The sequence below is a fragment of the Euprymna scolopes genome, chromosome 13 (assembly GCF_053919585.1).
Source record: "Euprymna scolopes isolate OS-2025 chromosome 13, ASM5391958v1, whole genome shotgun sequence".
Taxonomy (NCBI): domain Eukaryota; kingdom Metazoa; phylum Mollusca; class Cephalopoda; order Sepiida; family Sepiolidae; genus Euprymna; species Euprymna scolopes.
In genome coordinates this window covers 54516989-54542821 of record NC_136494.1, presented here as the reverse complement: position 1 = coordinate 54542821, position 25833 = coordinate 54516989, and the positions used below count along the sequence as shown (strand labels likewise).

General features: G+C 33.7%; 1 protein-coding gene across 1 annotated transcript; it reads left to right on the top strand.

Moving 5' to 3' along the window:
- The first annotated feature begins 17385 nt into the window (after positions 1–17385).
- On the top strand, positions 17386–18039 carry LOC145292263 (uncharacterized). The gene has a single exon (XM_080138584.1). The coding sequence runs from the start codon at positions 17386–17388 to the stop codon at positions 18037–18039; it is 654 nt and encodes a 217-aa protein (XP_079994710.1).
- Positions 18040–25833: the final 7794 nt, after the last annotated feature.

Here is a 25833-nt window from a genome sequence, read left to right as displayed (position 1 = left end):
TAAGTATGATTCGGATTGAAGTATTTATACCTAATACTTCTTAAATTAAATTTTTAAGTATAAGTTCAAAATTATGAATTTTAAACTCATATTTAAAAAAAGCAATGGTGTAAGAGTTGAAAAATATATAATTAGAATAACTCAAATAAATAACCACAAATATCATGGTTGGCATTGAATATTTAGATGTAACAGTATATAGACATTTAATAAAAGAATAAGAAATTTATAGTAAATGAGATTTCTATTTAAAATTGACTAAAAGTAATAACTTGATTTATTTAAGTGCGGTAAATTACATTAGTCAATATATACTTGTTTGAATGTAATTAAAAATTTTGATTAAAGTATTTATACCTGATTAGCTTGAAAATAATTATTTTTAGGTTATACTTTAATCAATTAAGAAAAAATCGGATATAAATATATAATAGCTTCCTTTAAAATATGTTTAATCTTTCCTTTTAGTAACAATAATGGACAAATATGAAATAAAAAAATAAAAAATGAAGGGGAAAACAAGAGTATTTTTTTTCTTCTGCTTCTTTTTTTGTTTATTATTATTATTTTTATTATTATTATTATTATTAATAACAATAATGATAATATTATTATTATCTATATATTAATACGATAATTCGCTTCGACCATTATTATTTTGACATCCCTTAAAAGGAGAATGGAATATTCAAAATGGCTAATTAAGATTTGAAAAATGTGTGTCGCTGGTTAGTAACATTCTGATTGGATAATAAAACCCCTAGCTACATCCTGATTGGATAAAAGAAACCTTGCTTACCAATGAACACTTTTAAAATATCATTGAGGCTTAAGTTAATTATTATTTATATATGTTATGTCATTAATAAAGGACACGTAATAAATTCCTTTTGAAAATTAAAATTATTTGTTTATTTGATGAAATTAATAAAGGACACGTACTAAATTCTTTTTGAAAATTAAAATTATTATTTGTTTATTTGATGAAATTAATAAAGGACACGTAATAAATTCTTTTTGAAAATTATTATTATTATTTGTCTAGTTTATGACGTCAATAAAGGACACGTAATAAATTCTTTTTGAAAATAAAAATTATCATTTGTTTATACTATGACATTAATAAAGGACACGTAATAACCTCTTTTTGAAAATTAAAATTATTATTTATTCATTTTATGACATTAAAAAAGGACCTGGAATAAATTCTTTTTGAAAATTACACTAACTGTATGTTTATTTTATGACATTAATAAAGGACAAGTAATCAATTCTTTTTGAATATTAAAATTATTATTTGCTTATTTTATGACATTATTAAAGGCCACGTAATGAATTATTTTTACAAATTAAAATTTTTATCTGTTTATTTATGACATTAATAAAGGACATGTAATACATTCTTTTTGAAAATTAAAATTATTATTTATTTATTTATTTTATGACATTAATAAAGGACACTTAATAAATTCTTTTTGAAAATTAAAATCATTATTTGTTTATTTATGACACCAATAAAGGACACGTAATAAATGTTTTTTGAAAATTAAATTATTTGTTTATTTTATAAAATTGATAAAGGACACGAAATAAATTCTTTTTGAAAATAAAAATTATCATTTGTTTATATTATGACATTAATAAAGGGCACGTAATAAATTCTTTTTAAAAATTAATATTATTATTAGTTTATTATGACATTAATAAAGGACACGTAATAAATTCTTTTTGAAAATAAAAATTATCATTTGTTTATATTATGACATTAATAAAGGACACGTAATAAATTCTGTTTTAAAATTAACATCTTTATTTGTTTATTTCGTGACATTAATAAAGGACACGTAATAAATTCTTTTTGAATATTAAAATTATTATTTGTTTATTTTATGACATTATTAAAGGACACGTAATAAATTCTTTTTGAATATTAAAATTATTATTTGTTTATTTTATGACATTATTAAAGGACACGTAATAAATTCTTTTTGAAAATTAAAATTATTATTTGTTTATTTTATGACATCAATAAAAGAACCGTAATAAAGTCTTTTTGAAAATTAAAATTATTTGTTTATTTTATTATTTACTGTGGGGTTTTTTTTCATAGTATTTTAGGGCAAACTGGTGTAGTCACTAACATGTAAGAGTGTGAGTCGGCGTCCACCAATTCATAATCAGAATCTATCAATTTTTAAGACTGAAGTTGCAAGTTCAGGAACCTCTAACAGTTGAAAGTAGTCAAGTATCAACGAGACTGTTAAAGGTAAATTGAACGAGATCCCGATTAACAAAAGCTTTTCAATAAATCACATCGTCACATACATAAAATAAAAATATGAATAACTCTGGAAAATAACGACACTTGACAAAGAATTCAAGATGGTTTTATTGATATGAAATAACATTTATTTACGTGTTAGAATGGTAGGAAATCAAATTGTTGCAGCGTTTTTCTTGTAATGAGTGTTCATTATGCAAGCTTAGCTAAATGAGGATCTCGTGAAAATGGCATGGGCTTAAGATTATTGATTTTTATGAACAGACTGCCACACGTGGCTTGAATGTGGTTATTTTCTGAGAGAAAAACAGTCATTAAAGCATGTAAGCGGAATGCACGAGCGTTCGCGCGTGCGTGTGTGGTCGTTCATCGCATGAGAAAACAGTAATTCGAAATAACATTGTTGAAAAGAAGATTTAAATCGCCGTTCGACGTGGTGATTTTTCCACGATGGGTGTTGAAGTGAAAAAACTAGTTTGATTTTGTCTGTAGCACGTGTAAAGTGCAGAAGGGGTGTTTTAACGTCTTCCTTTTGACGGAGTTTCAACGACACGTATTGGTCTGGAGAAATCTTAAGAGAAACAGATTTGCTTTTCGCGGGCGAATCCTTATTAAGATGTTCTCGAATATTCCAGCCTGTTTGCTATAACACTATGCGCGGAACCCAACATAGCTCCTTAATTAATATGTGCGCGTGCGCGGGTGTCTAAATTACGACGTTGTGTGCTTGTGCGTTCTTCATACACGTGCATGTTGAAACTGGTGATTGTTATGAGATTTTCCTGTTAAAGATTTGTTCCGGCCGCATGTATCAGTCGCTACATATTTACAAATTAAATTTAACTTTTAGGATATTTTGTTTATTCGATTGTTAGGTGAAAGTACAAAAGATGTGCAAAGCATCCTCCCCTACCCCTCACCATGTTAAGAATGGCTGTCTAAATAACGTTATTATTTCAGCGTAGTAACATACATGCATAAGTACCATCATTTTTTTTATTTCGAGTTATTTACTCAGGAAGAAATCCAATAAAAAGGTCCAAATTTGATGGAATATTTTTTAATTCGTAGTAATGGACTTTGTTTTTTTTTTTTGTTTTTTTTTTAATTTTTTACCTATTTTATAGTGATATGAATTACTACACAATAAAAATAATTAAATGAAAACAAAACTGTTTTTCTTATTTTGAATTATTTAATTCCAGTTTGTTGCTTGATTGCTAAAGTAAAAAAAACAACAACATAATTTTACAACTGGTTTGGAGTGGGGGGGGGGGTGTAGATCCCAAAATTAAATAAATGCAAGCTAATATGATAAATAAAAAAAAAAAATTACAATAATTATTTGTTTATTGTGTGACCTTGATCCCAGTTAATGAATTAATTTATCATTAATACACCATATAAATATTTACTGTCATCAGATAAATGAAGTGGGAGGGGTAAATAGGTTTCAAATTGTAAAATAAAAATTAATTAAAGCAAACAACACTGAATTTTTACACCTCATTTTAAAGCCATCGACTAAACATTCTGATCGGATCAAAACTTGGTACTAAAAACATATATATATATATATATATATATATATATATATATATACTAGCAAAAGTACCCGTCGTTGACTGGGTTCAAAAACAGCCTACAGAAAATGGACTCTGATTTATGAAAGTATGATAGGTTATGAAAAGGAAGGGTTGTAATGAGATAGCTTCGATTTGGGGGGGGGGGGGTATCAAAACCAAAGCAAAATATGATGAAAGTAAAAATAAAATAGATAAACCCCACACTGAAACACTTATCACAATATTCTGTGGATCTATATTAAAAAACTTTGTTAAACTTTGTGACATATTTCCATTCTATGGAGGTCAGGTGCGAATGAACACCCCATAATTTTATTATACCATGTTTCTTCAAACTAAAACATAATTATCAAAGTATACTTACGCAGATAGATATGAAAAGTCTTTATTAAAGTTTGTGCCTATTTCCATTCTATGGAGGCCAGGCGCGAATGCAGACCCCACAATTTTATTATACCATCCTTATTTAAGTTAAAACATACTTATCAAAGTATTCTTATGTAAATCTATATCAAAAACACTTGTAAACGTTTTTTTTTTAATTTTTTAATTTTTTATTTCCATACTTTGTGGACCAGGTGCGAACGCAGACCCCACAATTTTAATGAACCACTGTTCTGCCAGATCAAACATACCCATTCCTGTGTCTCGATACATCTTCTATTATTATATATAATCAGTTTTTTAAAATAGTTAACCATATAGGAGCCTATTTATGACCAGACACACACACACACACACACACACACACACACACACACACACACATTCAGCTTTATATTATAGATATATATATATATATACTAAATAGTAAGTTCACAATATTGTTATGTGCTAGTGTGCTTGTAACTTTCAAAACATTTTCACAGAAAAGGAAAACCTATTTTTTTTAATTCAATTTATTTGATTCTGATTTTTGTGACTTTTGTATCTTATTTTGAATACGAATATTTTTTAATCAAAATTTTTAACAAAAACTTTGATGCAACAAACTTGAAGGTTTTCACTATTTCCCAGAATTTGTATAAATTTAAGAATGCTAATTTTATTGCATCCAAGGCCAAACATATCATAAGACTACAACCTTGCATCCTGATCATGGGCACCCTCAGTCTGGTCAACTGTACATCATAGACTCAAATAAAGCTCTGCAATACAGTTTAAATGCTTTACAAAACTCTAAATGTTGTACACAGACAATGTCTACCATAAATTAGCTTATGCAGGAAATAAATCCTTATGTAAATTTGTATAGGAACATGGATTTAATTGAAAAATTCTAGCAAAAAATAGCTATAAGAGAAAATATACGAATACTCAGGTGTAAGCTACATTTCAGAAGAGGTAAAGACATAAAAAGATACAATTTTTCTACTTGCAATGAAATAGCTATTATATTTGTTGGTGAGAATGGTGTCCCACCAGAAAATAGAGATAGTGTAGTTTACCCAAGGAATATGCTGTCTGAAAAAATATCCTACACTTTATGTCATTTAGACCCAATGAGCTATCCGATTCTTTATCCACATGGCGAATTTGGATGGCACTATCGCACTAATAGTTCGTAATCATCTCACAATGCAACAATTTTACATTTTTTATCTTTCTTTTTGAGGTGGTTTCAGCATAATTCATCAGGCTAGAAAATTATTTCAACACAATACTTAGTGGATGCTTATGTGAAAGTTGAAGGTTGCAATATTTCTGAAATAACCAATCTCAATTATGTGTGGAGGATTATAATGGACTGATAGACTATTTAAACAGAAGAATAGATCAGAACATCCAACCAGGAGTGCCAGTGATACTCCCTCCTCACTGGTAACTCACAATATGCACCAAAACTTTAATGATACAATGTCAATAGTTGCAAAATATGCCAAACATGACATCTTCATAGCATACACATGCAAGCCTAAATGCCCTGAAATTATAAACAATTTGCTGTGTTAAATAGAGAAGTAGTAAACCACCTCAATAAATATAACGTCCTCAGTGACATGCAATATGGTTTCCATTCTGCTAGATCTACAGCAGATATGCTAACAGTTATATCTCATAGGATTAGCGAATCTCTTAACGGAGACTTCTTTGATAGGGTATGAGATAAATGTTTACTCTACAAAATCTCCAACTATGGTATAGCTGGAAATGTCTTTTCAGTCATTAAATCATTTCTCTCTGATAGGTTCATAAGAATAGTGGTAGATTTCTCGCTGCCACAATTTGGTATCAGTTAAGAAATAAGGATGAACCGATGGACAAAAATGGTATCAATAAATCAGTTAGGGCTGAAATTCCTGACATCAATGATGACCCAGGTTTATGATTCATGGACCTTGTGGCACTAAAACCCTTCTTTTCCTTGTAAGAATGATGGTGTGTGCCTAAAACAGTATCCAAAAGAATTCAGAAATGAAATCTTTGTGACTATGAATGGATACCAAGAATACAGGAGACGTAAGAATGGATCTACTGTGGAAGTTGGAACTCAACTTGTAGATAATAGTTATGTTGTACCTTTCAATGCTTACTTGCTAAAAAAGTACTGTGCCCATATAAATGTTGGAATATGTTCATCTGTGTATAGTATTAAATATATATTTAAATACATAAGGGCATGACTATGCTTCGGTTGAGGTGAGAAATACTATAGAATCAAATAATGAACAAAATGCATACATCCATGATGAAATAAATAATCACATTGCCTGTCAATATGTTTAACCTCCTGAAGCTATGTGGCAATTATCAGAGTTTAGACTCCATGATATGTTCCACACAGTGTATAGACTTGCAGTTCACCTTGACAATGAGCATAGCGTTTACTTTCATAGTGGCAATGCACAACAAGCTGCACACACAAACACTATGCTTACAGCATGAATGAGCATGATGGTAATGCACACAATTATTTGTACCGTGATATTTCTTTGCATTATGTATTCAATAAACATACCAAAACATGAACATCAAGAAGAAGTATTAATATTATTAATATTCTATTAATAATATTAATAATATTCTATTAATATTATTAATAGAATGTACCTTATGAATCCTAAACGTGTAGAAAAATTTCATTTGCAGATGTTGCTACTGCAGGTTCCTGGAGCTAAAACTTTGAAGAATTGCAAATTGTACAATGTGAACTTATGCCTACATTTAAAGACGCATGCTTAAAACTTGGTCTTCTTCAAAATGATGAATCATTTGAAAATGCTTTGATTGAAACTATTGCATTCCAAATGCCTTCACAATTCGAATCATGTTTGCTGCAATTCAAACCCTACAAATTCTCTTGATTTATGGAATAGTCACAAGAACTTTATGATGGAAGATTTTTTACACCAGAGATTTGTAATGGATCCGACTGAAAATATGACTTTGCAATCCATAAAGACAGTCCTGGTTGAAAATGGTACTAATTATTTAACAATTGGTTCACCTGGACTTGTTGGAATGCAGCAAATGGAACATGAAGCTGTCTCAAATTATCCAGACATAAACACACTTAATGATGAACAGAGATTGGTAAGTGACATTGTGATTGAATCTGTTACAATGAAGAGAAGAGGAAAAGTGCCTAAATATTCCTGTTTTTATGAGGATGCACAAGGGTGAATGTGGCAACACTTATATGTTTAATCTCATAATCTCACATCTCAAAAAAAAACTATCAAGTATGTTGTGGTGTCTGGACAGGTATTGCTTCTACTTTACTTTTAGGAGGAAGAACAATCCACAGTTTGTTTAAATTATTTATCCCACTAACCGAAGCTTTTATTAGCATAGTATACCCCACATCTGATCATGCAAATTAAGTACACAAGGCCTTGAAACATGTAACAGATAGCATTTTATGAGGAAAATGCTTTGGGATAGAAACTTCAAATAAGTTCTGTTTATGTTATCAAGAAGTAGTGAGGCATTAATTGAGATCTGTATCAATAATTCAACTTTTAACTCTATTTCAAGAAAATAATCTATGGATTTTCAAATCTTTACTGAAAAAAATCAAAATAAAGAAAGAGTTTTCTTACATAAAAACATTTTCATTCATCCAAACATCCTCATGTAATAATTAAAGAAAAACTGTTAACATATTCAGTCAATTTTCATTCTATTGAAATTTGTAATATTGTTTCTTTATTATATACATGCCTTCTGTTGTGGAATTTTTATCATTTTCAATTTTTCAAAACATTCAGGGATTGTAATTTAAATATTATCTTACACGATTTCCTGATGAGTTTTGATTGAAATTTAAAAAAGAACATATTTTTCCTAATTTTCAACGACTCATTGGATATATTAAGACTTGCTTTTGAATAAAAACTTTTCTCCATTTTGATCTTTCTATGCACGTGGTCTCATAGGATCTGTATGAAAATATTGTTTTCAGTGAATACAAAACAATTTTTTAGGTTTTCTATGTTCTTAAAATAGGTTTTTCCAATCTTTCGAAATGTTCATTGGATGGATTATAGCTCATAATCTAATGCAGTTTTGTTTCATTTGAACATTTTTATCAATTAAACATTCAGGAAATATTTCTTTTCTATTTGAAAATCTTTATTGAATTCTGTTTATATAGAAATAATTATTTTTCATAGATATCAAAACTTTTTTTCCAGAAAATTAGAATTTTTTTTAGATATGGTATGATTATAATTTATGAAAAAATGAACTAATTGAGCAATATTCTATCCTACAATTTATAAGTTTGAATTGTTTTTATTCAAAACAATCTGTACCCTGCTATGCGTTGCTATGGCGCAATTTGGTGTAATGGAAAAATCCCCATATTAAGAACGCCTCTAACCTCTCCATATTAAGAATGGCTTTTGGAATGAATACCACAATTCTCCCTATGTTAAGAACTGCTTTCGAAATAAATACCACAATTCTCCCTATGTTAAGAACTGCTTTCGAAATAAATACCACAATTCTCCCTATGTTAAGAACTGCTTTCGAAATAAATACCACAATTCTCCCTATGTTAAGAACTGCTTTCGAAATAAATACCACAATTCTCCCTATGTTAAGAACTGCTTTCGAAATAAATACCACAATTCTCCCTATGTTAAGAACTGCTTTCGAAATAAATACCACAATTCTCCCTATGTTAAGAACTGCTTTCGAAATAAATACCACAATTCTCTCCATGTTAAGAACTGCTTTCGGAATAAACACCTCCAACCTATCCATGTTAAAAATTGTTGGGGTGGACCTAATATGAAAAGTTACCTTTTGTGTTTTTTTTAATAAATTGTTAGTTGAAAGCGCAGGATAGTTACCAAACACCATCCCCTCCCCATGGTAAGAATGGCTAAAAAAAATAACGGTTTTCTTGGTAGAAACTTATCTGTATTTCACCTAACAATTTCTTTAATGAAGAAAAAGCATTCATATTTTCTTATAAAAAACAACTTCTGTTAAAAAAAATATGTACTTTCAATTTTGTTAAAAGTTTTCTGAAAAAAAAGTCACATTGTTTTTTTATAATTTCACAATATCCTATTTTTTAATGAAAAAAAAAGTATTATTTCAGCACGATATCAAAAATGCAGGAAAAACTGTACTTTCACCTAACAATTTATAGTTTTAATAATAAAACTAAAATTTTGGGTACTTATATATTTTTTGTTACTGTGCTGAAATAATAATGTTATTATTTTGAAAGACATTCTTAACATAGGAAGGATGCTTTTTAACTAATCTGTGCTTACATCTTACAGGTTAAAAAAAACAAAAAAAACTACCCAGATTTTCAAAATGCGTGACCACGCGTCACCTATCCGGCTTCATAAAAACCCCGCAGTTAACAACATCACATGTACTCTTCACCGAACTATCTTCCACTACATTATGTTGAGGAAGAAGAGGAAAAAAAAAGATTGACAAAGGAGTCTTACTCTGAAATATATTTCTTTTAAAATAAACACCCGTTTATTTTATAAAAAAATTTGTGTTGTAGTTTTGGCTTCAAATGTATTTATACATGTTTTATTCTTCATATATATATATATATATATATATATATATATATATATATATATATATATATATATATATATATATATATATATATTTTCTTTCAAACCCCCCTGCTTTTTTTGTGGTTACAAATATGCTTAAAATAATCAGCCAAAACCGAACAAAATATATTGTATTGTTGGTTGTGTGAGAATTGTAAATAAAACAAAAAAAAAAAAACAATTGTGCACGTATATTATTTTAATTGGAATTCATTGAGATGAGTACTATTCATTAATTTTTGTTTATCGCGGACTATTATCCTCAACTTTTTCTTAGTTGTTTCATGACGTTTCGGCCAACTATTTCTCTGTCCTTCGTCAGCTGGTAACCGCGACAGATAGGAACTCTGAATCTCTTGACTGCATTCACTGCTATTACTGCCTTCCGTAGTTGTTATCGTCTCACCACGATTTGGCCAAGTAAGCCTCTGGCCGGCTTTGGGTAGGATTGAAACTTCTATCTTCAGACAATTCTCACCTGGAACCGTAGAGATTCAATGTCTCTTTCAACTGCGCCACCCGGACACGACTATGGAAGATCAGATAATAAATAAACATGAATTTATAAGACCAAAAAATTCAACCTTGATCGCCCTTCGAGGCCGGTGACGCAGTTGATAGAGACGTTGAATCTCTACGGTCCCAGTTGAGAATTGTCTGAAGATAGCGGTTTCAATCCTACCCAAAGCAGGCCAGAGACTTACTTGGCCAAAACGCGGTGAGACGACAACAACTACGGAAGGCAGTAATTGCAGTGAATGTAGTCAAGAGATTCAGAGTTCCTATCCGTCACGGTTACCACCTGATGAAGGCCAGAGGAATAGTTGACCGAAACGTCGTGAAACAACTAAGAAAAAGATGAGGATAATAGTCTGCAATAAATAAAAATTAACTGTGCATTCATAAGATTTTTAGGTTAAAATTCCGAATTTGTTTAATTTTTCATTATTTGTGTTTTGAAGTGTGAAATTCGTTGAATATGGTAATAATAGTTATTATCTTTCCGATTAGCAAAACAAGTTATATGTTTTCATTATTTTTATGAAAAACTCTATTTTTTAATCTCTGAAAGATAAATTAATAATTTCCTTTTGGTGAGCATGATATTGCCAATATAATATTCTATAGGAAATGCTTTGAACAATTGATAGCAAAATAGGAAAAAGTCGATAAATAACTGTGCATTTTGCTAAAAGTACAATAATTTCTTTTGGCAATTTCTTGTTATGCATTATTACTTCATCAACGGAAGACCATAAGGCCTAAAAGTAGTTATTCTGTATTTACAAACACTTTTTAACTCCCCCTTTTCCAAAATTACGTCCAATCTGCCGCTATACGATGCCACAATTTTGGTTGCCCAAATTATGCTGACTCCTGTTTCCTTGCTGTGCTGTTATAAACTATGTTCCTTGCATCTACCACACTCTATCGTCCAGAAACACTTGGTCCTGATGGCAAGACAGGGTCAAGACGACCAAGCGTGATACTAGATGCAGGAGTTATCTCCAACACATATGGCACCTAGCATTCTCAAAATGTTGTAATATTCTTATATAGCAAATCATCCTAAATCTTATTTAGATAAAATAAATTAATTGATTAAAAAATATTTAAATGTGTATTATCTATCAATACATCAGTGAATTATCAGTGAATATTTTTTTAAATTTTAAAATTCAAAAGTCTATTAGAAAATCAAAATTCTATTAGAAAATTAAAATTCTATTAGAAAATCAAAATTCTATTAGAAAATCAAAATTCTATTAGAAAGTCAAAATTCTATTAGAAAATCAAAATTCTATTAGAAAATTAAAATTCTATTAGAAAATCAAAATTCTATTAGAAAATCAAAATTCTATTAGAAAATCAAAAGTCTATTAGAAAATTAAAATTCTATTAGAAAATCAAAAGTCTATTAGAAAATCAAAATTCTATTAGGAAAAGTTATAACTCGAACGTTCTGTTTTTCATATGATTAATTTCAGGCTTTTATCTTTTTGGAAAGAAAAGTTACTCAAGAATAATGCATTTAAAAAAAATTTAATTCGTTTAAAAAAAAAACAACTTGGTTTTTCTTTTTTTTTTTTGGCCGTGGCTATTCATCATTCTCTTTTTTGTTTTCAAGTTTTAGTTTTGATCGTTTCAGAGTCTTTGCCAATCACGTCAGCACAAATAATTTATGAATCGATAAAATATATGTAGAAACACATATTTAACAAATGAAACTAAACAAAATTTTTCCAAATGATTTTAAAGTGACTTATTCTTGTATTTTTTTTTAAACATTCTCCGTAAAATTGTAGAAATGAAATTGAGCCTACGACTACGCTAGAATATTCAACCTCCAGTTGTTGAAACTACATTAAACCTTCATATGTTAAAACTTTATTTAACTTTCATTTGTTGAAAATTAATTCAACCTCTATTTGTTGAAAGTTCATTTAACATTCATTTGTTGAAAGTTCATTTAACATTCATTTGTTGAAACTACATAAAATCTTCATATGTTAAAAGTCCATTTAACCTTTATTTGTTAAAACTTTATTTAACTTTCATTTGTTGAAACGTCATTTAACCATCATTTGTTGAAAGTTCATTTAACCTTTATTCGTTGAAAGTTTATTTAACCTTCATTTGTCAGAACTTTATTTAACGTTCATTTGTTAAAACTTTATTTAATATTCATTAGTTGAAACTTTATTCAACTTTAATTTGTTAAAACTTCATTTAACCTTCATTTGTTAAAACTTCATTTAACCTTCATTTGTTAAAACGTCATTTGACCTTCATTCGTTGAAACTGGCAAAATATTTCCAAACTCGATCTGGTTAAAGATTTAAGCCAAAAGATTTTTAAACTTAAAGAAACAAATGATTAAATCTATTGAAAGAAAAAAACAAAGTAGGTAGGTATTCGCCGTGGAAAGATGTTACACAAGGTGGAGATTGAAGATTAAAAGGTGAACATACTATAGAAGGTGCACTCTAATTTCGCAAAAACGCATAAACAACTCTGTTAGCATTCCTTGATGAGGACCCCTCATGTAATTAGCAATATATTAACCCTGTTGCAAAGATAGAAAATAAAGCTTGGGAGGAAGACCTAGAACTGAATAGCACCATATCCAGTCGAACAAATGCAAAATCATCACTAACTCAAAACTTGCTTGTTGGATTGCTTGTTGAGGACTTGTATTTGACTGATAATTAATTGCCAATCACCGTGAGAATATGTGACACAAGGTCAGAAGGTGTTCATACCAGCACCCAACAGAAAGTGCACTCTTGCCTCGCAAAAAAAAAAAAAAAAATGTCTTAACGGCCTCGTCGGCATTCCTAGGTAGAGGCAACTCAAGCAATTAGCCATAAACTAACTCCTTCTCAAAGAAGGAAGATAAATTTTGGGAAGGTGGACCTGCTATGCATACAGAGAACCATACCTCAACTTTGTAGAAGCAATTTATTATTTATTCAAAAATAACTCGAACGTTCGGACTGATTGCGAAGAACTACCATTGTATGATAAACACCTATTCTGTCGACCGGTGTTATGTAATCCTGATTTTATAGTTGATGCGAGGGTCACATTGAGAATCACGCATTAGTGTACACAGAGAAAAAACGTTATTCACTGAAAGTTGATGTTGCTTTCCTCTAAGTTATTGTTGCTTTTATTATATATTTTCTTTAGATTATTATTGGAAGTTGTTCGTTTCGACCTCTAAGCCATTTATTTTTAAATTTTGATTTAGCAATATTATTTAATTTATTTTTATTTTTCGACTCATAATATCGATTATTAAATGCAGCAAAATAAAAAAGAAAATTATTCAATATTAATTAAACTCTCAGTAAGAAATAATTAATGAAAGAAATGTAAAATATTTCAATAAAAATGACAGCTACACATTTTTAGATCACTAACATTACTTTATTGTTCTTTATTTTAAGGACGAAATACATCTTATTATAGCCATAGGTGAAACATTTATTGAAAGTGAGAATGTAAGTTTTAAAAACGAAGACAACTCCCAGAAGAAAACTATACACAAAATTCGGGAATTTAAATAAGAAAAATGTTTTGAGAACTTATTTTTATTAGGACTTATCATTTTTTGTTTTTCATTTCATTGTTTTCCATTTGTTAAGGTTACCACTAAATTTACACTACGTCAGTAATAACAGGTATTTTGTCTTTATATTGAAGGGAATAAAGTAATTTAAGTTAGCTAAAATAATTAATATTTTTTAGTTGCATAATTACTTTATATTAGCATTTCTTGGTAATCTCCAAAAATACCGTTAGGGCTTACAACATGGCCGCCAGAAGAGTCAACAAAAAACTGCGAATAAAATATATAAAACTCGTAATTTCTGTTTTGAAAGTGGGTTGTCAATTTTCTTTATGAAATATACTTCCAAAATAAACTATTACAGTCGTTTAAAACATAATAGAAGTATTATTTTTTATTTTTTAAAAACAATGTTTACAAAATGTCTACGAACGTGCGTAGACATTTTGTAAACATTGTTTTTAAAAAATAAAAAATAATACTTCTATTATGTTTTAAACGACTGTAATAGTTTATTTTGGAAGTATATTTCATAAAGAAAATTGACAACCCACTTTCAAAACAGAAATTACGAGTTTTATATATTTTATTCGCAGTTTTTTGTTGACTCTTCTGGCGGCCATGTTGTAAGCCCTAACGGTATTTTTGGAGATTACCCATTTCTTTTATAAATTAATGAACACTGAAAATTTCATCAGATCGAATAAGTTACATAATTAAATGAATTTTCATTTTTTTAACAAATATATATTTTTATTGCTCGTCCCTATGCATTGCATCGATCTCATTACCGCTATTTATTTTTGTTTAAAAAAAATATTAAAGGACAACGCACAGACAGGGGCAGGCAGCAGTCGAGGTAGAAAAATAAAAAAAAGTTTTTAAAGCGAACACTCCACTAACCTGATGTAAACGCATAATAAATTAACCATGAAAAGAACGGAAAATCCAACGATCTACAGTAAAATAAATAAATAAGAACATTCTAAGAGCATGGCAGAATTTGAATATATAGGTTTTGTAAGGACCTCCTACCCTCGTTCCCGATCATCCATTGGCTCATGTTGACCAGACCACATTCCCTTGAACCAACAATCTGTAATGAACCACTCTCTTCTTCCTTTCTTATTCGGTTTCAGTTTCTTATATTAATTATGATTGGGAATTCACTCCGCTCAATTTTCCAACATTCACAAAATAGCCTAATAAAATTTTTAAAATAATTAGTGCTTAATAATAATAAAAATAAACTATAGATACTAAGATTGAACTCACGGATTTTAGATTCCAATTAAATTTTCAAAATCAAATATTACGACCACACAGCACGGATTGAATTTTTTGGGGGTTATTTTGAGACATAATTTTACATTTATAAAGTATGGGAAGGAACTCGTTCATATATTAAGAAAATTACCTCCCTTGTCTACAAGGGAGGTAATTTGTGTTTCTTCATATTTTTTCATATCTTTGCAGAGATATTATTGTTTCAAATTATGTTCTCAGATAATCATTTAAAATCGCGTGTATCTTCAATATTTATAAAAGAGATTGGAATCTTTCAGCTTGATGAGAATTAAGGCTTTCTTTTTCTAACTCATATTCATATGTTTTGTATTTATCACGCTCATCTAATAATGATTAGAATCAGAATTGTAAATAAACTAGGGTGGTGACATGTGAAGAAGGTGAGACCTGAAAAAACAAATTTACTTGCCGCCATACAAGAGCAAAATCAGAGACAAAGTCGTTGTTTAATGTAGAAAAATAAAAAATAATAAAATAAAAAAAACAAAAAAAACTCATTAAAAAGAGACACCATGGATTGATACAAAAATTAAGAATCGTATTAAGTTCCCTCCCCTTAGCCTACATTTATTATTCTCATTGTTTGCACAGAAGATGGCTCGACCGGTCTTTGAATTCATGACAAAGTTAAAAGCATTGGTTGAAACACCTTTCTCGGGGGGGGGGGGGGGGGAAAGTACATCAGCAAATAATGACGACCCGGGAAGAATTATAAACATTTAAAATAACAATCTTTATTAACCAGAAAAAGATCATGTGTGTGTGTGTGTGTGTGTGTGTGTGTGTGTGTGTGCTATAGGTGCAAGTCACAGTCCTACTAGAATGTGTTCTGGCTCCCCATGTGGGCGAAATTAAAAAGATTGGAGTCCATTAAGGGTACGGTAAGATGTGTATTTTTAATAAAACAAAAATTTGGGAACGTCATCAAAGTGGAAAAAGAATATAATTTAATTGTGAATGTATGGCTGGAAGTTTTCAGTGGCTGAAGAAATCCTCGAAGACTGAGGAAAGTATTAATATCATCGGAATTTAATGAAGAAAACTATGAATGCGAATAACTTGGGAGAAAAAGTTTTTAAGCACACAATATTCATCTATTGTTGCTTGCTTAGGCTTCCTTACTAAGAAATAGAATATTTTATCCATTGCAGTTTTTATATGACACTGTAGCGTCTACCCCGGAACTAATTTTGACAGTTACATTGAACATTCACCGTTTCCGGAGAGCTCCAAAAAAAGACAAAAAAAAGCCGTGGCGCTAAATTCGAGGAGTCTCTCGCCCTCTTTTTGCCGCGACACCAGAGGAGTAAGATGCGTTACTGCCACGCTCTGTCGCTCATGCGCGACACACCCTGTCCCGTTTCCAATGGTGAAACCACACAAAAAAGAAAAACATTCTTCTTATCTATTCACTCCGCTCCTTACCCGAACGGCTTTTCTAAAGAAAATTAATTTATCGCTTCTTTCCAACTTAACGCCAAAAACATTTGACCAGTCGGGAAGGATTTCTTCTTCTTTATTTTCGGACTCAAAATAAACACGAGTGTGATACACCAGGGCAAATAAATTTACACCTCTTATGACAAGCTAAGTCTGATTATTTGTTTTTAATTAATTTTTCTAAATATTTGTTTTCTTATTAATGTTTTTGAAAAATTAATTTTAAGTGAGCTGTTTGTTGTTTTGCCCAGCGAGCACCTCGCTTCACTGGTGACCCCTTTTTTTTTCGTCAGACTTTGACAGAACACGCAAGGAATTGTGGATATTATCAATAAAGAAGAATTACCTGTAATCACACAAGGGAAATTTCTCAGCGACCACGCGCACGCCGAATGACGTACATGTCGACCTTAGCGGCACATCGGTTTTTCTAGGCGTAAAGGATCTCACGGAGATTTTCTGCGGTCATCGTTCTCTTCAACGCGTTCCCCACGATGGACAGTGAGGCGCTTCCTTCAACGACAGCTACTCAGGCTATTTTGAGGATTCCTCCTTATTGGACGCACGATCCAACATTATGGTTCGCACACGTAGAGGATCCTGAGCGATGTGACTAAATTCAACCACGTGGTGGCCGCATTAACGCATGAAGTAATGGCGGAGGTTCGCGACCTGATCATGTCACCTCCTGGATCGATCAGCTACGATTATTTCAAATCGGAATTGATTTGTAGAACAACCGATTCACAGCAGAAACGCCTTCGTCAACTTCTCGTAGAAGAAGAACTCGGAGATCGGAAACCGTCTCAGTTACTCAGACGTATGAAGCTGTTGATGGGTGAGAACTCAGTACCACCGGACATACTTAAACAACTTTTCGTAAATAGACTGCCATCAAGTATTCATATGATACTCGCCTCTTCGAATGACTCCACAACCATTGAGGAGCTAGCGGACCTAGCCGACAAAATTATGGACGTGACCGTTTCCATAGTCCCAGTTCACACGCACAGCTCTAACGATGCCCTGCCTAACATCGCAAACCCCTCAACGGATATACGCGAGGAACTAGAGCGACAGGCTCAAATGATTCACGACCTGAGTGAACAGTTACGTGGCCTCGAGCTCAAACCAAAAATGCATAAGCACCCCACTGAGCGAGTCCGTCTCCGGCGATTTAGCAGCACTCAGAACAGCGGTGGGCTCTGCAAGTACCACGCACGTTTCGGTGAAAGAGCTTACCGATGCCACCAGCCATGTTCATATACGAAGAAACGTCTCTCGGGAAACGCCCAGGCCAGGCAGTAGGAGTGGCAGACACTCCTGGCAAGAACAACATTCGTCGCACCCTGTACGTGACTGATAGAACCACTGGTATACGATTTCTCGTTGATACCGGTGCGGAAGTCAGTATCATCCCTAAGAAGTTCGTGAAAGAGAATCGTCCTCAATCAAACTTATTTCTACACGCAGTGAATCACTCCTCCATTCCTACTTACGGAGAGACATCGATAACATTAAATCTTGGATTACAGCGTGCACTATGTTGGGTCTTCATCGTCGCAAAGCTACCCGTTCCGATTTTAGGGGTGGATTTTCTGCACCATTTCGGCATCCTTGTAGATGTCAAACGCGGCAAACTCATTGATAATAACACTGGACGTTTCATGCAAGGCATAATCAGTGGGTCAACCGAGATCAGCCCAGTTATATGTAAAGACACCACGGATCCGTGTACAGATTTGCTGCAAGGTTTCCCGGAATTAACTCGTCCTACGTTTAACGGTGACAAAGTTAAACACGATGTCACTCATAATATCCAAACAAGGAGACCGCCTGTGAGCACGCGCAGACTTAAACCTGATCGTTTAAGGGCGGCTAAACAAGAATTTCAGCACATGTTGGATTTAGGCGTTATTCGACCCTCTAATAGCAACTGGTCATCGCCACTCCACATGGTGCCAAAAAAATCAGCCGGCGAATGGCGCCCTTGTGGGGATTACCGCGCACTTAACAGTCGCACTACTCCGGACAATTACCCTATTCCGCATCTGCAAGACTTTTCTAACTCGCTTCACGGAAAAACAGTGTTCTCCAAAATCGACCTTGTTCGCGCATACAACCAGATTCCCGTACACCCAGAGGATGTTTTTAAGACTGCGATCACAACTCCTTTCAGCCTTTTCGAATTCTTACGCATTCCCTTTGGATTACGTAATGCAGGGCAATCTTTTCAACGCTTTATTGACGCAGTTTTGCGAGGACTACCGTTCGTCTATGCATATATCGACGATCTCCTCGTGGCAAGTGCATCAGAACGTGAACACTTACAGCATCTGCAGCAGTTATTTCACAGATTGACAGATTATGGCATTATTATTAACCCCCAAAAATGCGAGTTTGGAGTTTTTTCACTTTCGTTTCTCAGCCATTTAATCGACAAAGAAGGTATCCATCCCCTTCCAGAGAAAGTCCAATCTATAGTCGATTACCAAGCTCCCACTTCACTTCGTAAACTTCGAGAGTTCCTCGGTTTAATTAATTTCTATCGACGTTTCGTGTCCCATTGTGCTGAAATCGCGCAGCCATTAACCGACGTACTCAGAAATAAAAACAAAAAAAATGAGACGATTACATTAAGCGAAATGGAATTACGTTCTTTCGATAAGGTCAAGCAGGCATTAACAGAAGCGACAATGTTGGTTTTTCCCCGTCCAGATGCACCCCTAGCTTTATCTGTTGATGCATCCGACGTTGGCATTGGAGGTGTACTGCAACAATTAGTGGATAATACTTGGCAACCACTAGCTTTTTTCTCAAGGCATCTTCAGCACGCTGAAACCAAATACAGCACTTTCAGCAGGGAACTTTTGGCCGCATACTGCACAGTTAAACACTTTCGTTACATGTTGGGAGGATCCACTTTCATGCTTTTTATGGATCACAAGCCGTTATCTCATGCTTTGCTTGCCAAGCCCGGAAAACACTCACCCAGGGAAGCTCACCATTTGGATTTCATATCACAATTTACTGCGGATATCAAGTATATCAGAGGAAAGGAGAATGTAGTTGCAGATGCATTGTCGAGAATGCACATCGATGCCATTCAAGCGATTGACGAGATCGACCTCCACCACATCGCCATCGACCAACGGAATGACGAAGAACTAAATTGCTTACGTCACTCCGAAAATCTAACTTTCAAGCAAGTCTCAGTACCTTGTTCCAACGAGACGATATGGTGCGATGTTTCGAATGGTCATGAACGCCCCTATGTACCCCTTAAGCATAGGCGAGCTGTCTTCTTTCAATTACACAACTTGTCACATCCTGGCATTCATTCCACGCAGAAGCTGGTGACTTCTCGTTTCATCTGGACAGTCATTAACCGAGACGTTCGCGAATGGACCAAGAGTTGCATCCCTTGCCAGAAATCGAAAGTACAGAGGCATATTAAAAGTCCTATTGCTACCTTCGCAACCCCTGAGGCACGATTTCAACACGTTCACATAGATTTAGTGGGTCCACTCCCACATTCGAGAAACTGTACATACTTATTGACTTGCATCAACAGATTCTCTAGATGGCCTGAAACCATCCCCATCGCAGATATTTCCGCAGAAACTGTTGCCCGAGCCCTGGTTACACATTGGATATTGCGTTATGATGTGCCTCACACCATCACAACCGATAGGGGCAGACAATTCGATTCCTATCTTTTTTCTGAGTTGTCTCACCTACTGGGAAGCAAACACATAAGGACTACCTCGTACCACCCGGTGGCAAACGGCATGATCGAGCGTCTGCACCGTCAGTTGAAAGCAGCTATTAGAGCACATTCCGACCCTAACAGGTGGACAGAGTACCCCCCCTTCATTCTACTAGGCATCAGATCCACCATAAAAGCTGATATTGGCTTTACACCTGCCGAAATGATTTACGGAACAACACTGACTCTCCCTGGATAGATGGTCGCATGCCTGACCCAACAAGTTATACCTCTCATGTGAGGGAATACTTGGCGAAACCTTTTAACGTTGCACCAAGAACACAGAACACATGCACTCACGTCCCCAAAGACATACAATCGTGGACTCATGTGTTTGTTCGGAACGATGGAGGCACAGCTCGATTGCAAACACCGTATTCCGGTCCCTTTAAGGTATTGAAATGCTACTCAAAGTTCTTTGTTATCGACATTGACGGAAGACGAGATTCAGTCAGTGTTGATCGCCTGAAGAAAGCTATTCTGGATGACGATGTGCTAGCACGCAAACGGACACAAAACACTGCAGTTCAGAACGGAAACTTCGATTCACCAGTAATTACAACTTCTACCAGATCGGGCAGGTCAGTGCAACGTCCTCACCGATTTGCTGTGTATACCCAATGACTTTTCCACTTTCTTTTGTTCGACATACTGTCTAGTAGGGGGGTATGTAGCGTCTACCCCGGAACTAATTTTGACAGTGACATTGAACATTCACCGTTTCCGGAGAGCTCCAACTAAAGACCAAAAAAAGCCGTGGCGCTAAATTCGAGAAGTCTCTCGCCCTCTTTTTGCCCCGACACCAGAGGAGTAAGATGCGTTACTGCCACACTCTGTCGCTCGTGCGTGACACACCCTGTGCCGGTTCCAATGGTGAAACCACACAAAAAAAAGAAAAACATTCTTCTTATCTATTCACTCCGCTCCTTACCCGAACGGCTTTTCTAAAGAAAATTAATTTATCGCTTCTTTCCAACTTAACGCCAAAAACATTTGACCAGTCGGGAAGGATTTCTTCTTCTTTATTTTCGGACTCAAAATAAACACGAGTGTGACACCAGGGCAAATAAATTTACACCTCTTATGACAAGCTAAGTCTGATTATTTGTTTTTAATTAATTTTTCTAAATATTTGTTTTCTTATTAATGTTTTTGAAAAATTAATTTTAAGTGAGCTGTTTGTTGTTTTGCCCAGCGAGCACCTCGCTTCAACACTTTAATTTGTGCCGATATTGTGTATACGCAGTAGAGTCCACATGGTGATAATTCCGAGCTGGTTATTCAGTCTGCGAAAAGCTGTCTGTAGACTGTGGAAGCATTGCTGGGGTTTGGACTTGATAGTTTTTAAACGTCCTTCGGAGCTAAACTTCATTACGGGCGGCGATGTTAGTGTAATGAGAAAACACTGTCTAGACTTTTGTATTCTTGGCGATGCTGTTTCACGTCTAGTACATGGAGCCCGGGCTTATTTGATAAACACAGATGGCGTTAATGGTAACTTGCGAAAATGCTGTTGGGACTGTTTAAATTTTGGCGGGCTCCTGCTTATATACGAACTTTCTCGAACGTTCGGCCCTGTTTACTGTATTCATATGCGAAGAGATAAAAATGTAGTCCCATGGGCTTGTGTGTTAAAGTTACGCATTACAATTGCGTTTCCTGACGCGATACAGATTAGCGTAGGTGTTCGGTGACACAATTAAATTGTCCACGCAATGAGTAGATTCCGGCTGAAAAAAATGCAATAAAATAACAAGTAAAGAGCACGATCTGAAAGTGAACGTTTATAAAGAAACTGAAATGCTTTATGGTAGATTTAATCTTGTAATAAGATTTTTGGATCCGTTTTTAATGAGAAAATCAAACATTCACTAATCTACAATTGAACCTAATTTTGCTTTCTTCAGCTAAACCTTAACTTATTACTTTTTTTATTAAAACATAATTCGTAAAGATACAAGAAACACTTAGAAAAATAAATTTAATTTGCTTTAAAATCGCAGATTGTTTTAAAAAAATATTTAAGGAGAGGGTGTATTAGAACGTCCTAAATCGCTTTCAGAACGGTCCTAAAATTTGTTTGCAATCAATATAGTTATTTTATTGTTAGCAAATCTTCCTACCTAGCCAAAATTAACAAATATTCCATCATTTATTGCATCGTTAATAAATTTTCTTAAATTATTTTGCCATTTTACCACTGAAGTAAATGCTTATTTTGCCATTTTACCACCGAAATAAATGCTTATTTTAAATTATTGAAAGAGGCGGTGGGAGTTTAGCCTTATTTTAAACTATAAACACTGGAACCTGGGCGTGCCCTTCAAAACAAAAACACTTACATTGCTTCAAAATTACAGAATATTTTTTTGAATATTTATTTTTAAAAGTGAGGGGATGGGATGAGGCTTAGTCCTTATTTTACACGAGAGAACAATAGCCTCCACATTTTGGCCTCTACTCTTTCAAAATAAATCGGTGCTATTTCCTTGAATACAACAGAGTAAATACTTATTATAAAATGTTAATTTTAAAATGAGGAATGAGCTTAGTCCCTGTTTAAACTAGAGGGAAGGAAGCATAACTTCTTAAACAGTACTAATTTTCTGCTACTGAATATATGTATCTTCTATTTCAAATGAAAATGATCGTTACTTTAAGAATAGTAGAAAACGCATTGTTGACACGTTTTCTGCAGCTTTAAAACTCTCGCTTCTCTTATTTTGTCTCTCAGTCCCTATTTACAATGAGTCATGGTTTTGACAAAGGGAGAAGAAAATAGCTGACACTAGTTTTTTTCTTGAGCAATCGCTTGAGATGTCCTTATTTTCACTCCCTATTTCTAAGGGTGCTGGAGGTAAACGTTTTCCCTGAGCTGACGTGATCCATTTGATATTCATGGACCCAAAACTTGGACTAACCACCAAGAAAGCCGTCCTATCAGAAGGTGCAAAGTACTGGGACTGCAGTATTGACATTTGGTAAATGGATTCATGCAGTAGTTTCTTGTGGGGCTTTTCGATGCAATATTAGTAGGTAATATTATGGCTTTTTCTTTACATAGTGGGCAAAAATCATTCCTCGTTCCTTTTTCTTTATTTTCATCTCCGTTCTGCTCTAACAACTCTTCCGACATCTTCCACATATCTCCATTCTCCAAACTGAAAAATGTCAAGAAACAATGCAAGATTAGACCCAGAACTCCAACTTCTAACGTAGACTCCCACTACCAGGTTCTCTTCTCCAACATCAGGGGTCTGCATTCCAACCTTCCAGAGGTAGAAATCCAATTACAGAAAACCTAACCTGATCTATTATTCCTGTGCGAAACTGGCAAAAATCGTCATGGGTATGGAATATGTATCTACATTAGAGATAGATTTCAATGTGGTAGGGATATCTCCAGAGAAGATTTTAAATTGCGCTATATGTTCATTTTAATCCGTCGCCTCGTCTATGAACGCCACAACCAACAAAGCCACCAGTGTCTTCCCGCATTATACAATCACCAGTCGCCACCCTAGCATCGGACTACCGACACTTCACAACACCACAACCTGGATATACAATCCAACGTATAGCTCCACGCCCACCGACCTTTTTATCACAAATCTCCCGCCACCACCTTGCAATGTCGGCGAACAACATTCTTCTAACAACCCATCAGACAACTCTGATGAGAATCAGACACCATCCTCACAAATCTACCAACCACAGGAAAATCCCAGTAAGAACGACAAGAGGACAACACGCACACACTTCAGAGACTTCGTTATGTAAATATGATCGAGATCTGGGAGAGCATTATTATATCGCATATTCCTCCAGATTTATATAAACAATCAGCAGGACAGTGATAGTGATAACAATGGCGGCGCTGAGACGAACCCTATTCGTCGACAAAAACTACACAGACATACTAAACGCACATGAGAGTAAAAGCCTGTTTTTTTTCTGTGTCTACGCATAATTCGCAAGTCATTCCAGCAAGAAAACTACTAGCAGGAACCACTCAACAACAACAAAAAAAAATTAAGTTTGAAGCACGAACATCACAGCCAACGACCCTCCTTATTTATAATTAACTGATGGAAAACTATGAGAGTATAATTCTTACACGAATACATCAACGAGTTTATCAGCATCAATCTGATATGGACAGGTGAACATGCCCCCCAAACAGATGATTCCCTGCTGTATGTTAAGACGTGGAAACGAACACAACTTTAAAATGAAAATGACACATCAACGCCCGGAGCCATCAGGTCTTCAACTACGTCCGCTGGCTAAGTATAAATACATTTGGTTTTCGACAACCGGGCAGAATAGGCTATATCACTGAGGTTGTCCGTCGAAGCTGCCATCCCAGCAGTAGTCTAAGCTATAGCATCAGCAGCAGCCGGCCGTTGTCGACCTCATTTAAGATAACATCAGCAACAACCCTAGTCACAGCATCAGAATCAGCTAGCCGTAATCGACCTCATCTCAGACGACACCTGCAGCAGCTGTCTAGACTACCCCTTCTTCACCAACGACTCAAAAGAGCCTGCCGATCGACCGGTATCCTTACTCTAAATAGCTGATCGACGTCCCGTCACTTCCTCTGCCATCATCGGTAAATATTGACAATACCAACAGCACCTGCTACAATCGCATCGACCTGAATAAAAGTTTGAATTAAACCTCTTCGTTTATCTTTCTTGCTTTCATACGTTCATTTTTGTAATATAACAATTAGGTTAGATGCATTGAAAAAAATTTTTTAAAGAAAAATGTTTCGGAAAATAATATTTTGGGATGTTTATAAAAATATTTATTGGAAAGAAAAATGTTTATAAAAATATTTATTGGAAAGAAAGATGTTTATAAAAATATTTATTGGAAAGAAAAATGTTTATAAAAATATTTATTGGAAAGAAAAATGTTTATAAAAATATTTATTGGAAAGAAAGATGTTTATAAAAAATAAAATGTTGAATTGCACTTATATTACTACAAATTTGATCAAAAGTGTTCATGTCTTTCTGATTTGGTCTCCACAAAAAAAAAGGATTTAAATAATATCGCATATAAAACTTGCTTAACCTCGATATGAGAAAACGGAGAATAAATAGAACGTTTAAGACAGTGAAACAGTACAGAATAGTACAGAAAAAGTAAATAAAGAAAAAGGTTTAATAAGAGTGTAGAAAGTAAAAAAAAAAAAAAAGATGGAAAATGAAAGAATAAACCAATTGGATTATTTTATTGAAATTTTAGTCTAAAGGCAGTAACCTAAACTTATAAGAATTTATTCCTTTTTTGTTTATCTATTTGTTACACACATCTTGATG

Bases quoted from the DNA above. Each gene is read 5' to 3' on its own strand.
- LOC145292263 (XM_080138584.1), top strand. From the start codon at position 17,386: ATGGCGGAGGTTCGCGACCTGATCATGTCACCTCCTGGATCGATCAGC.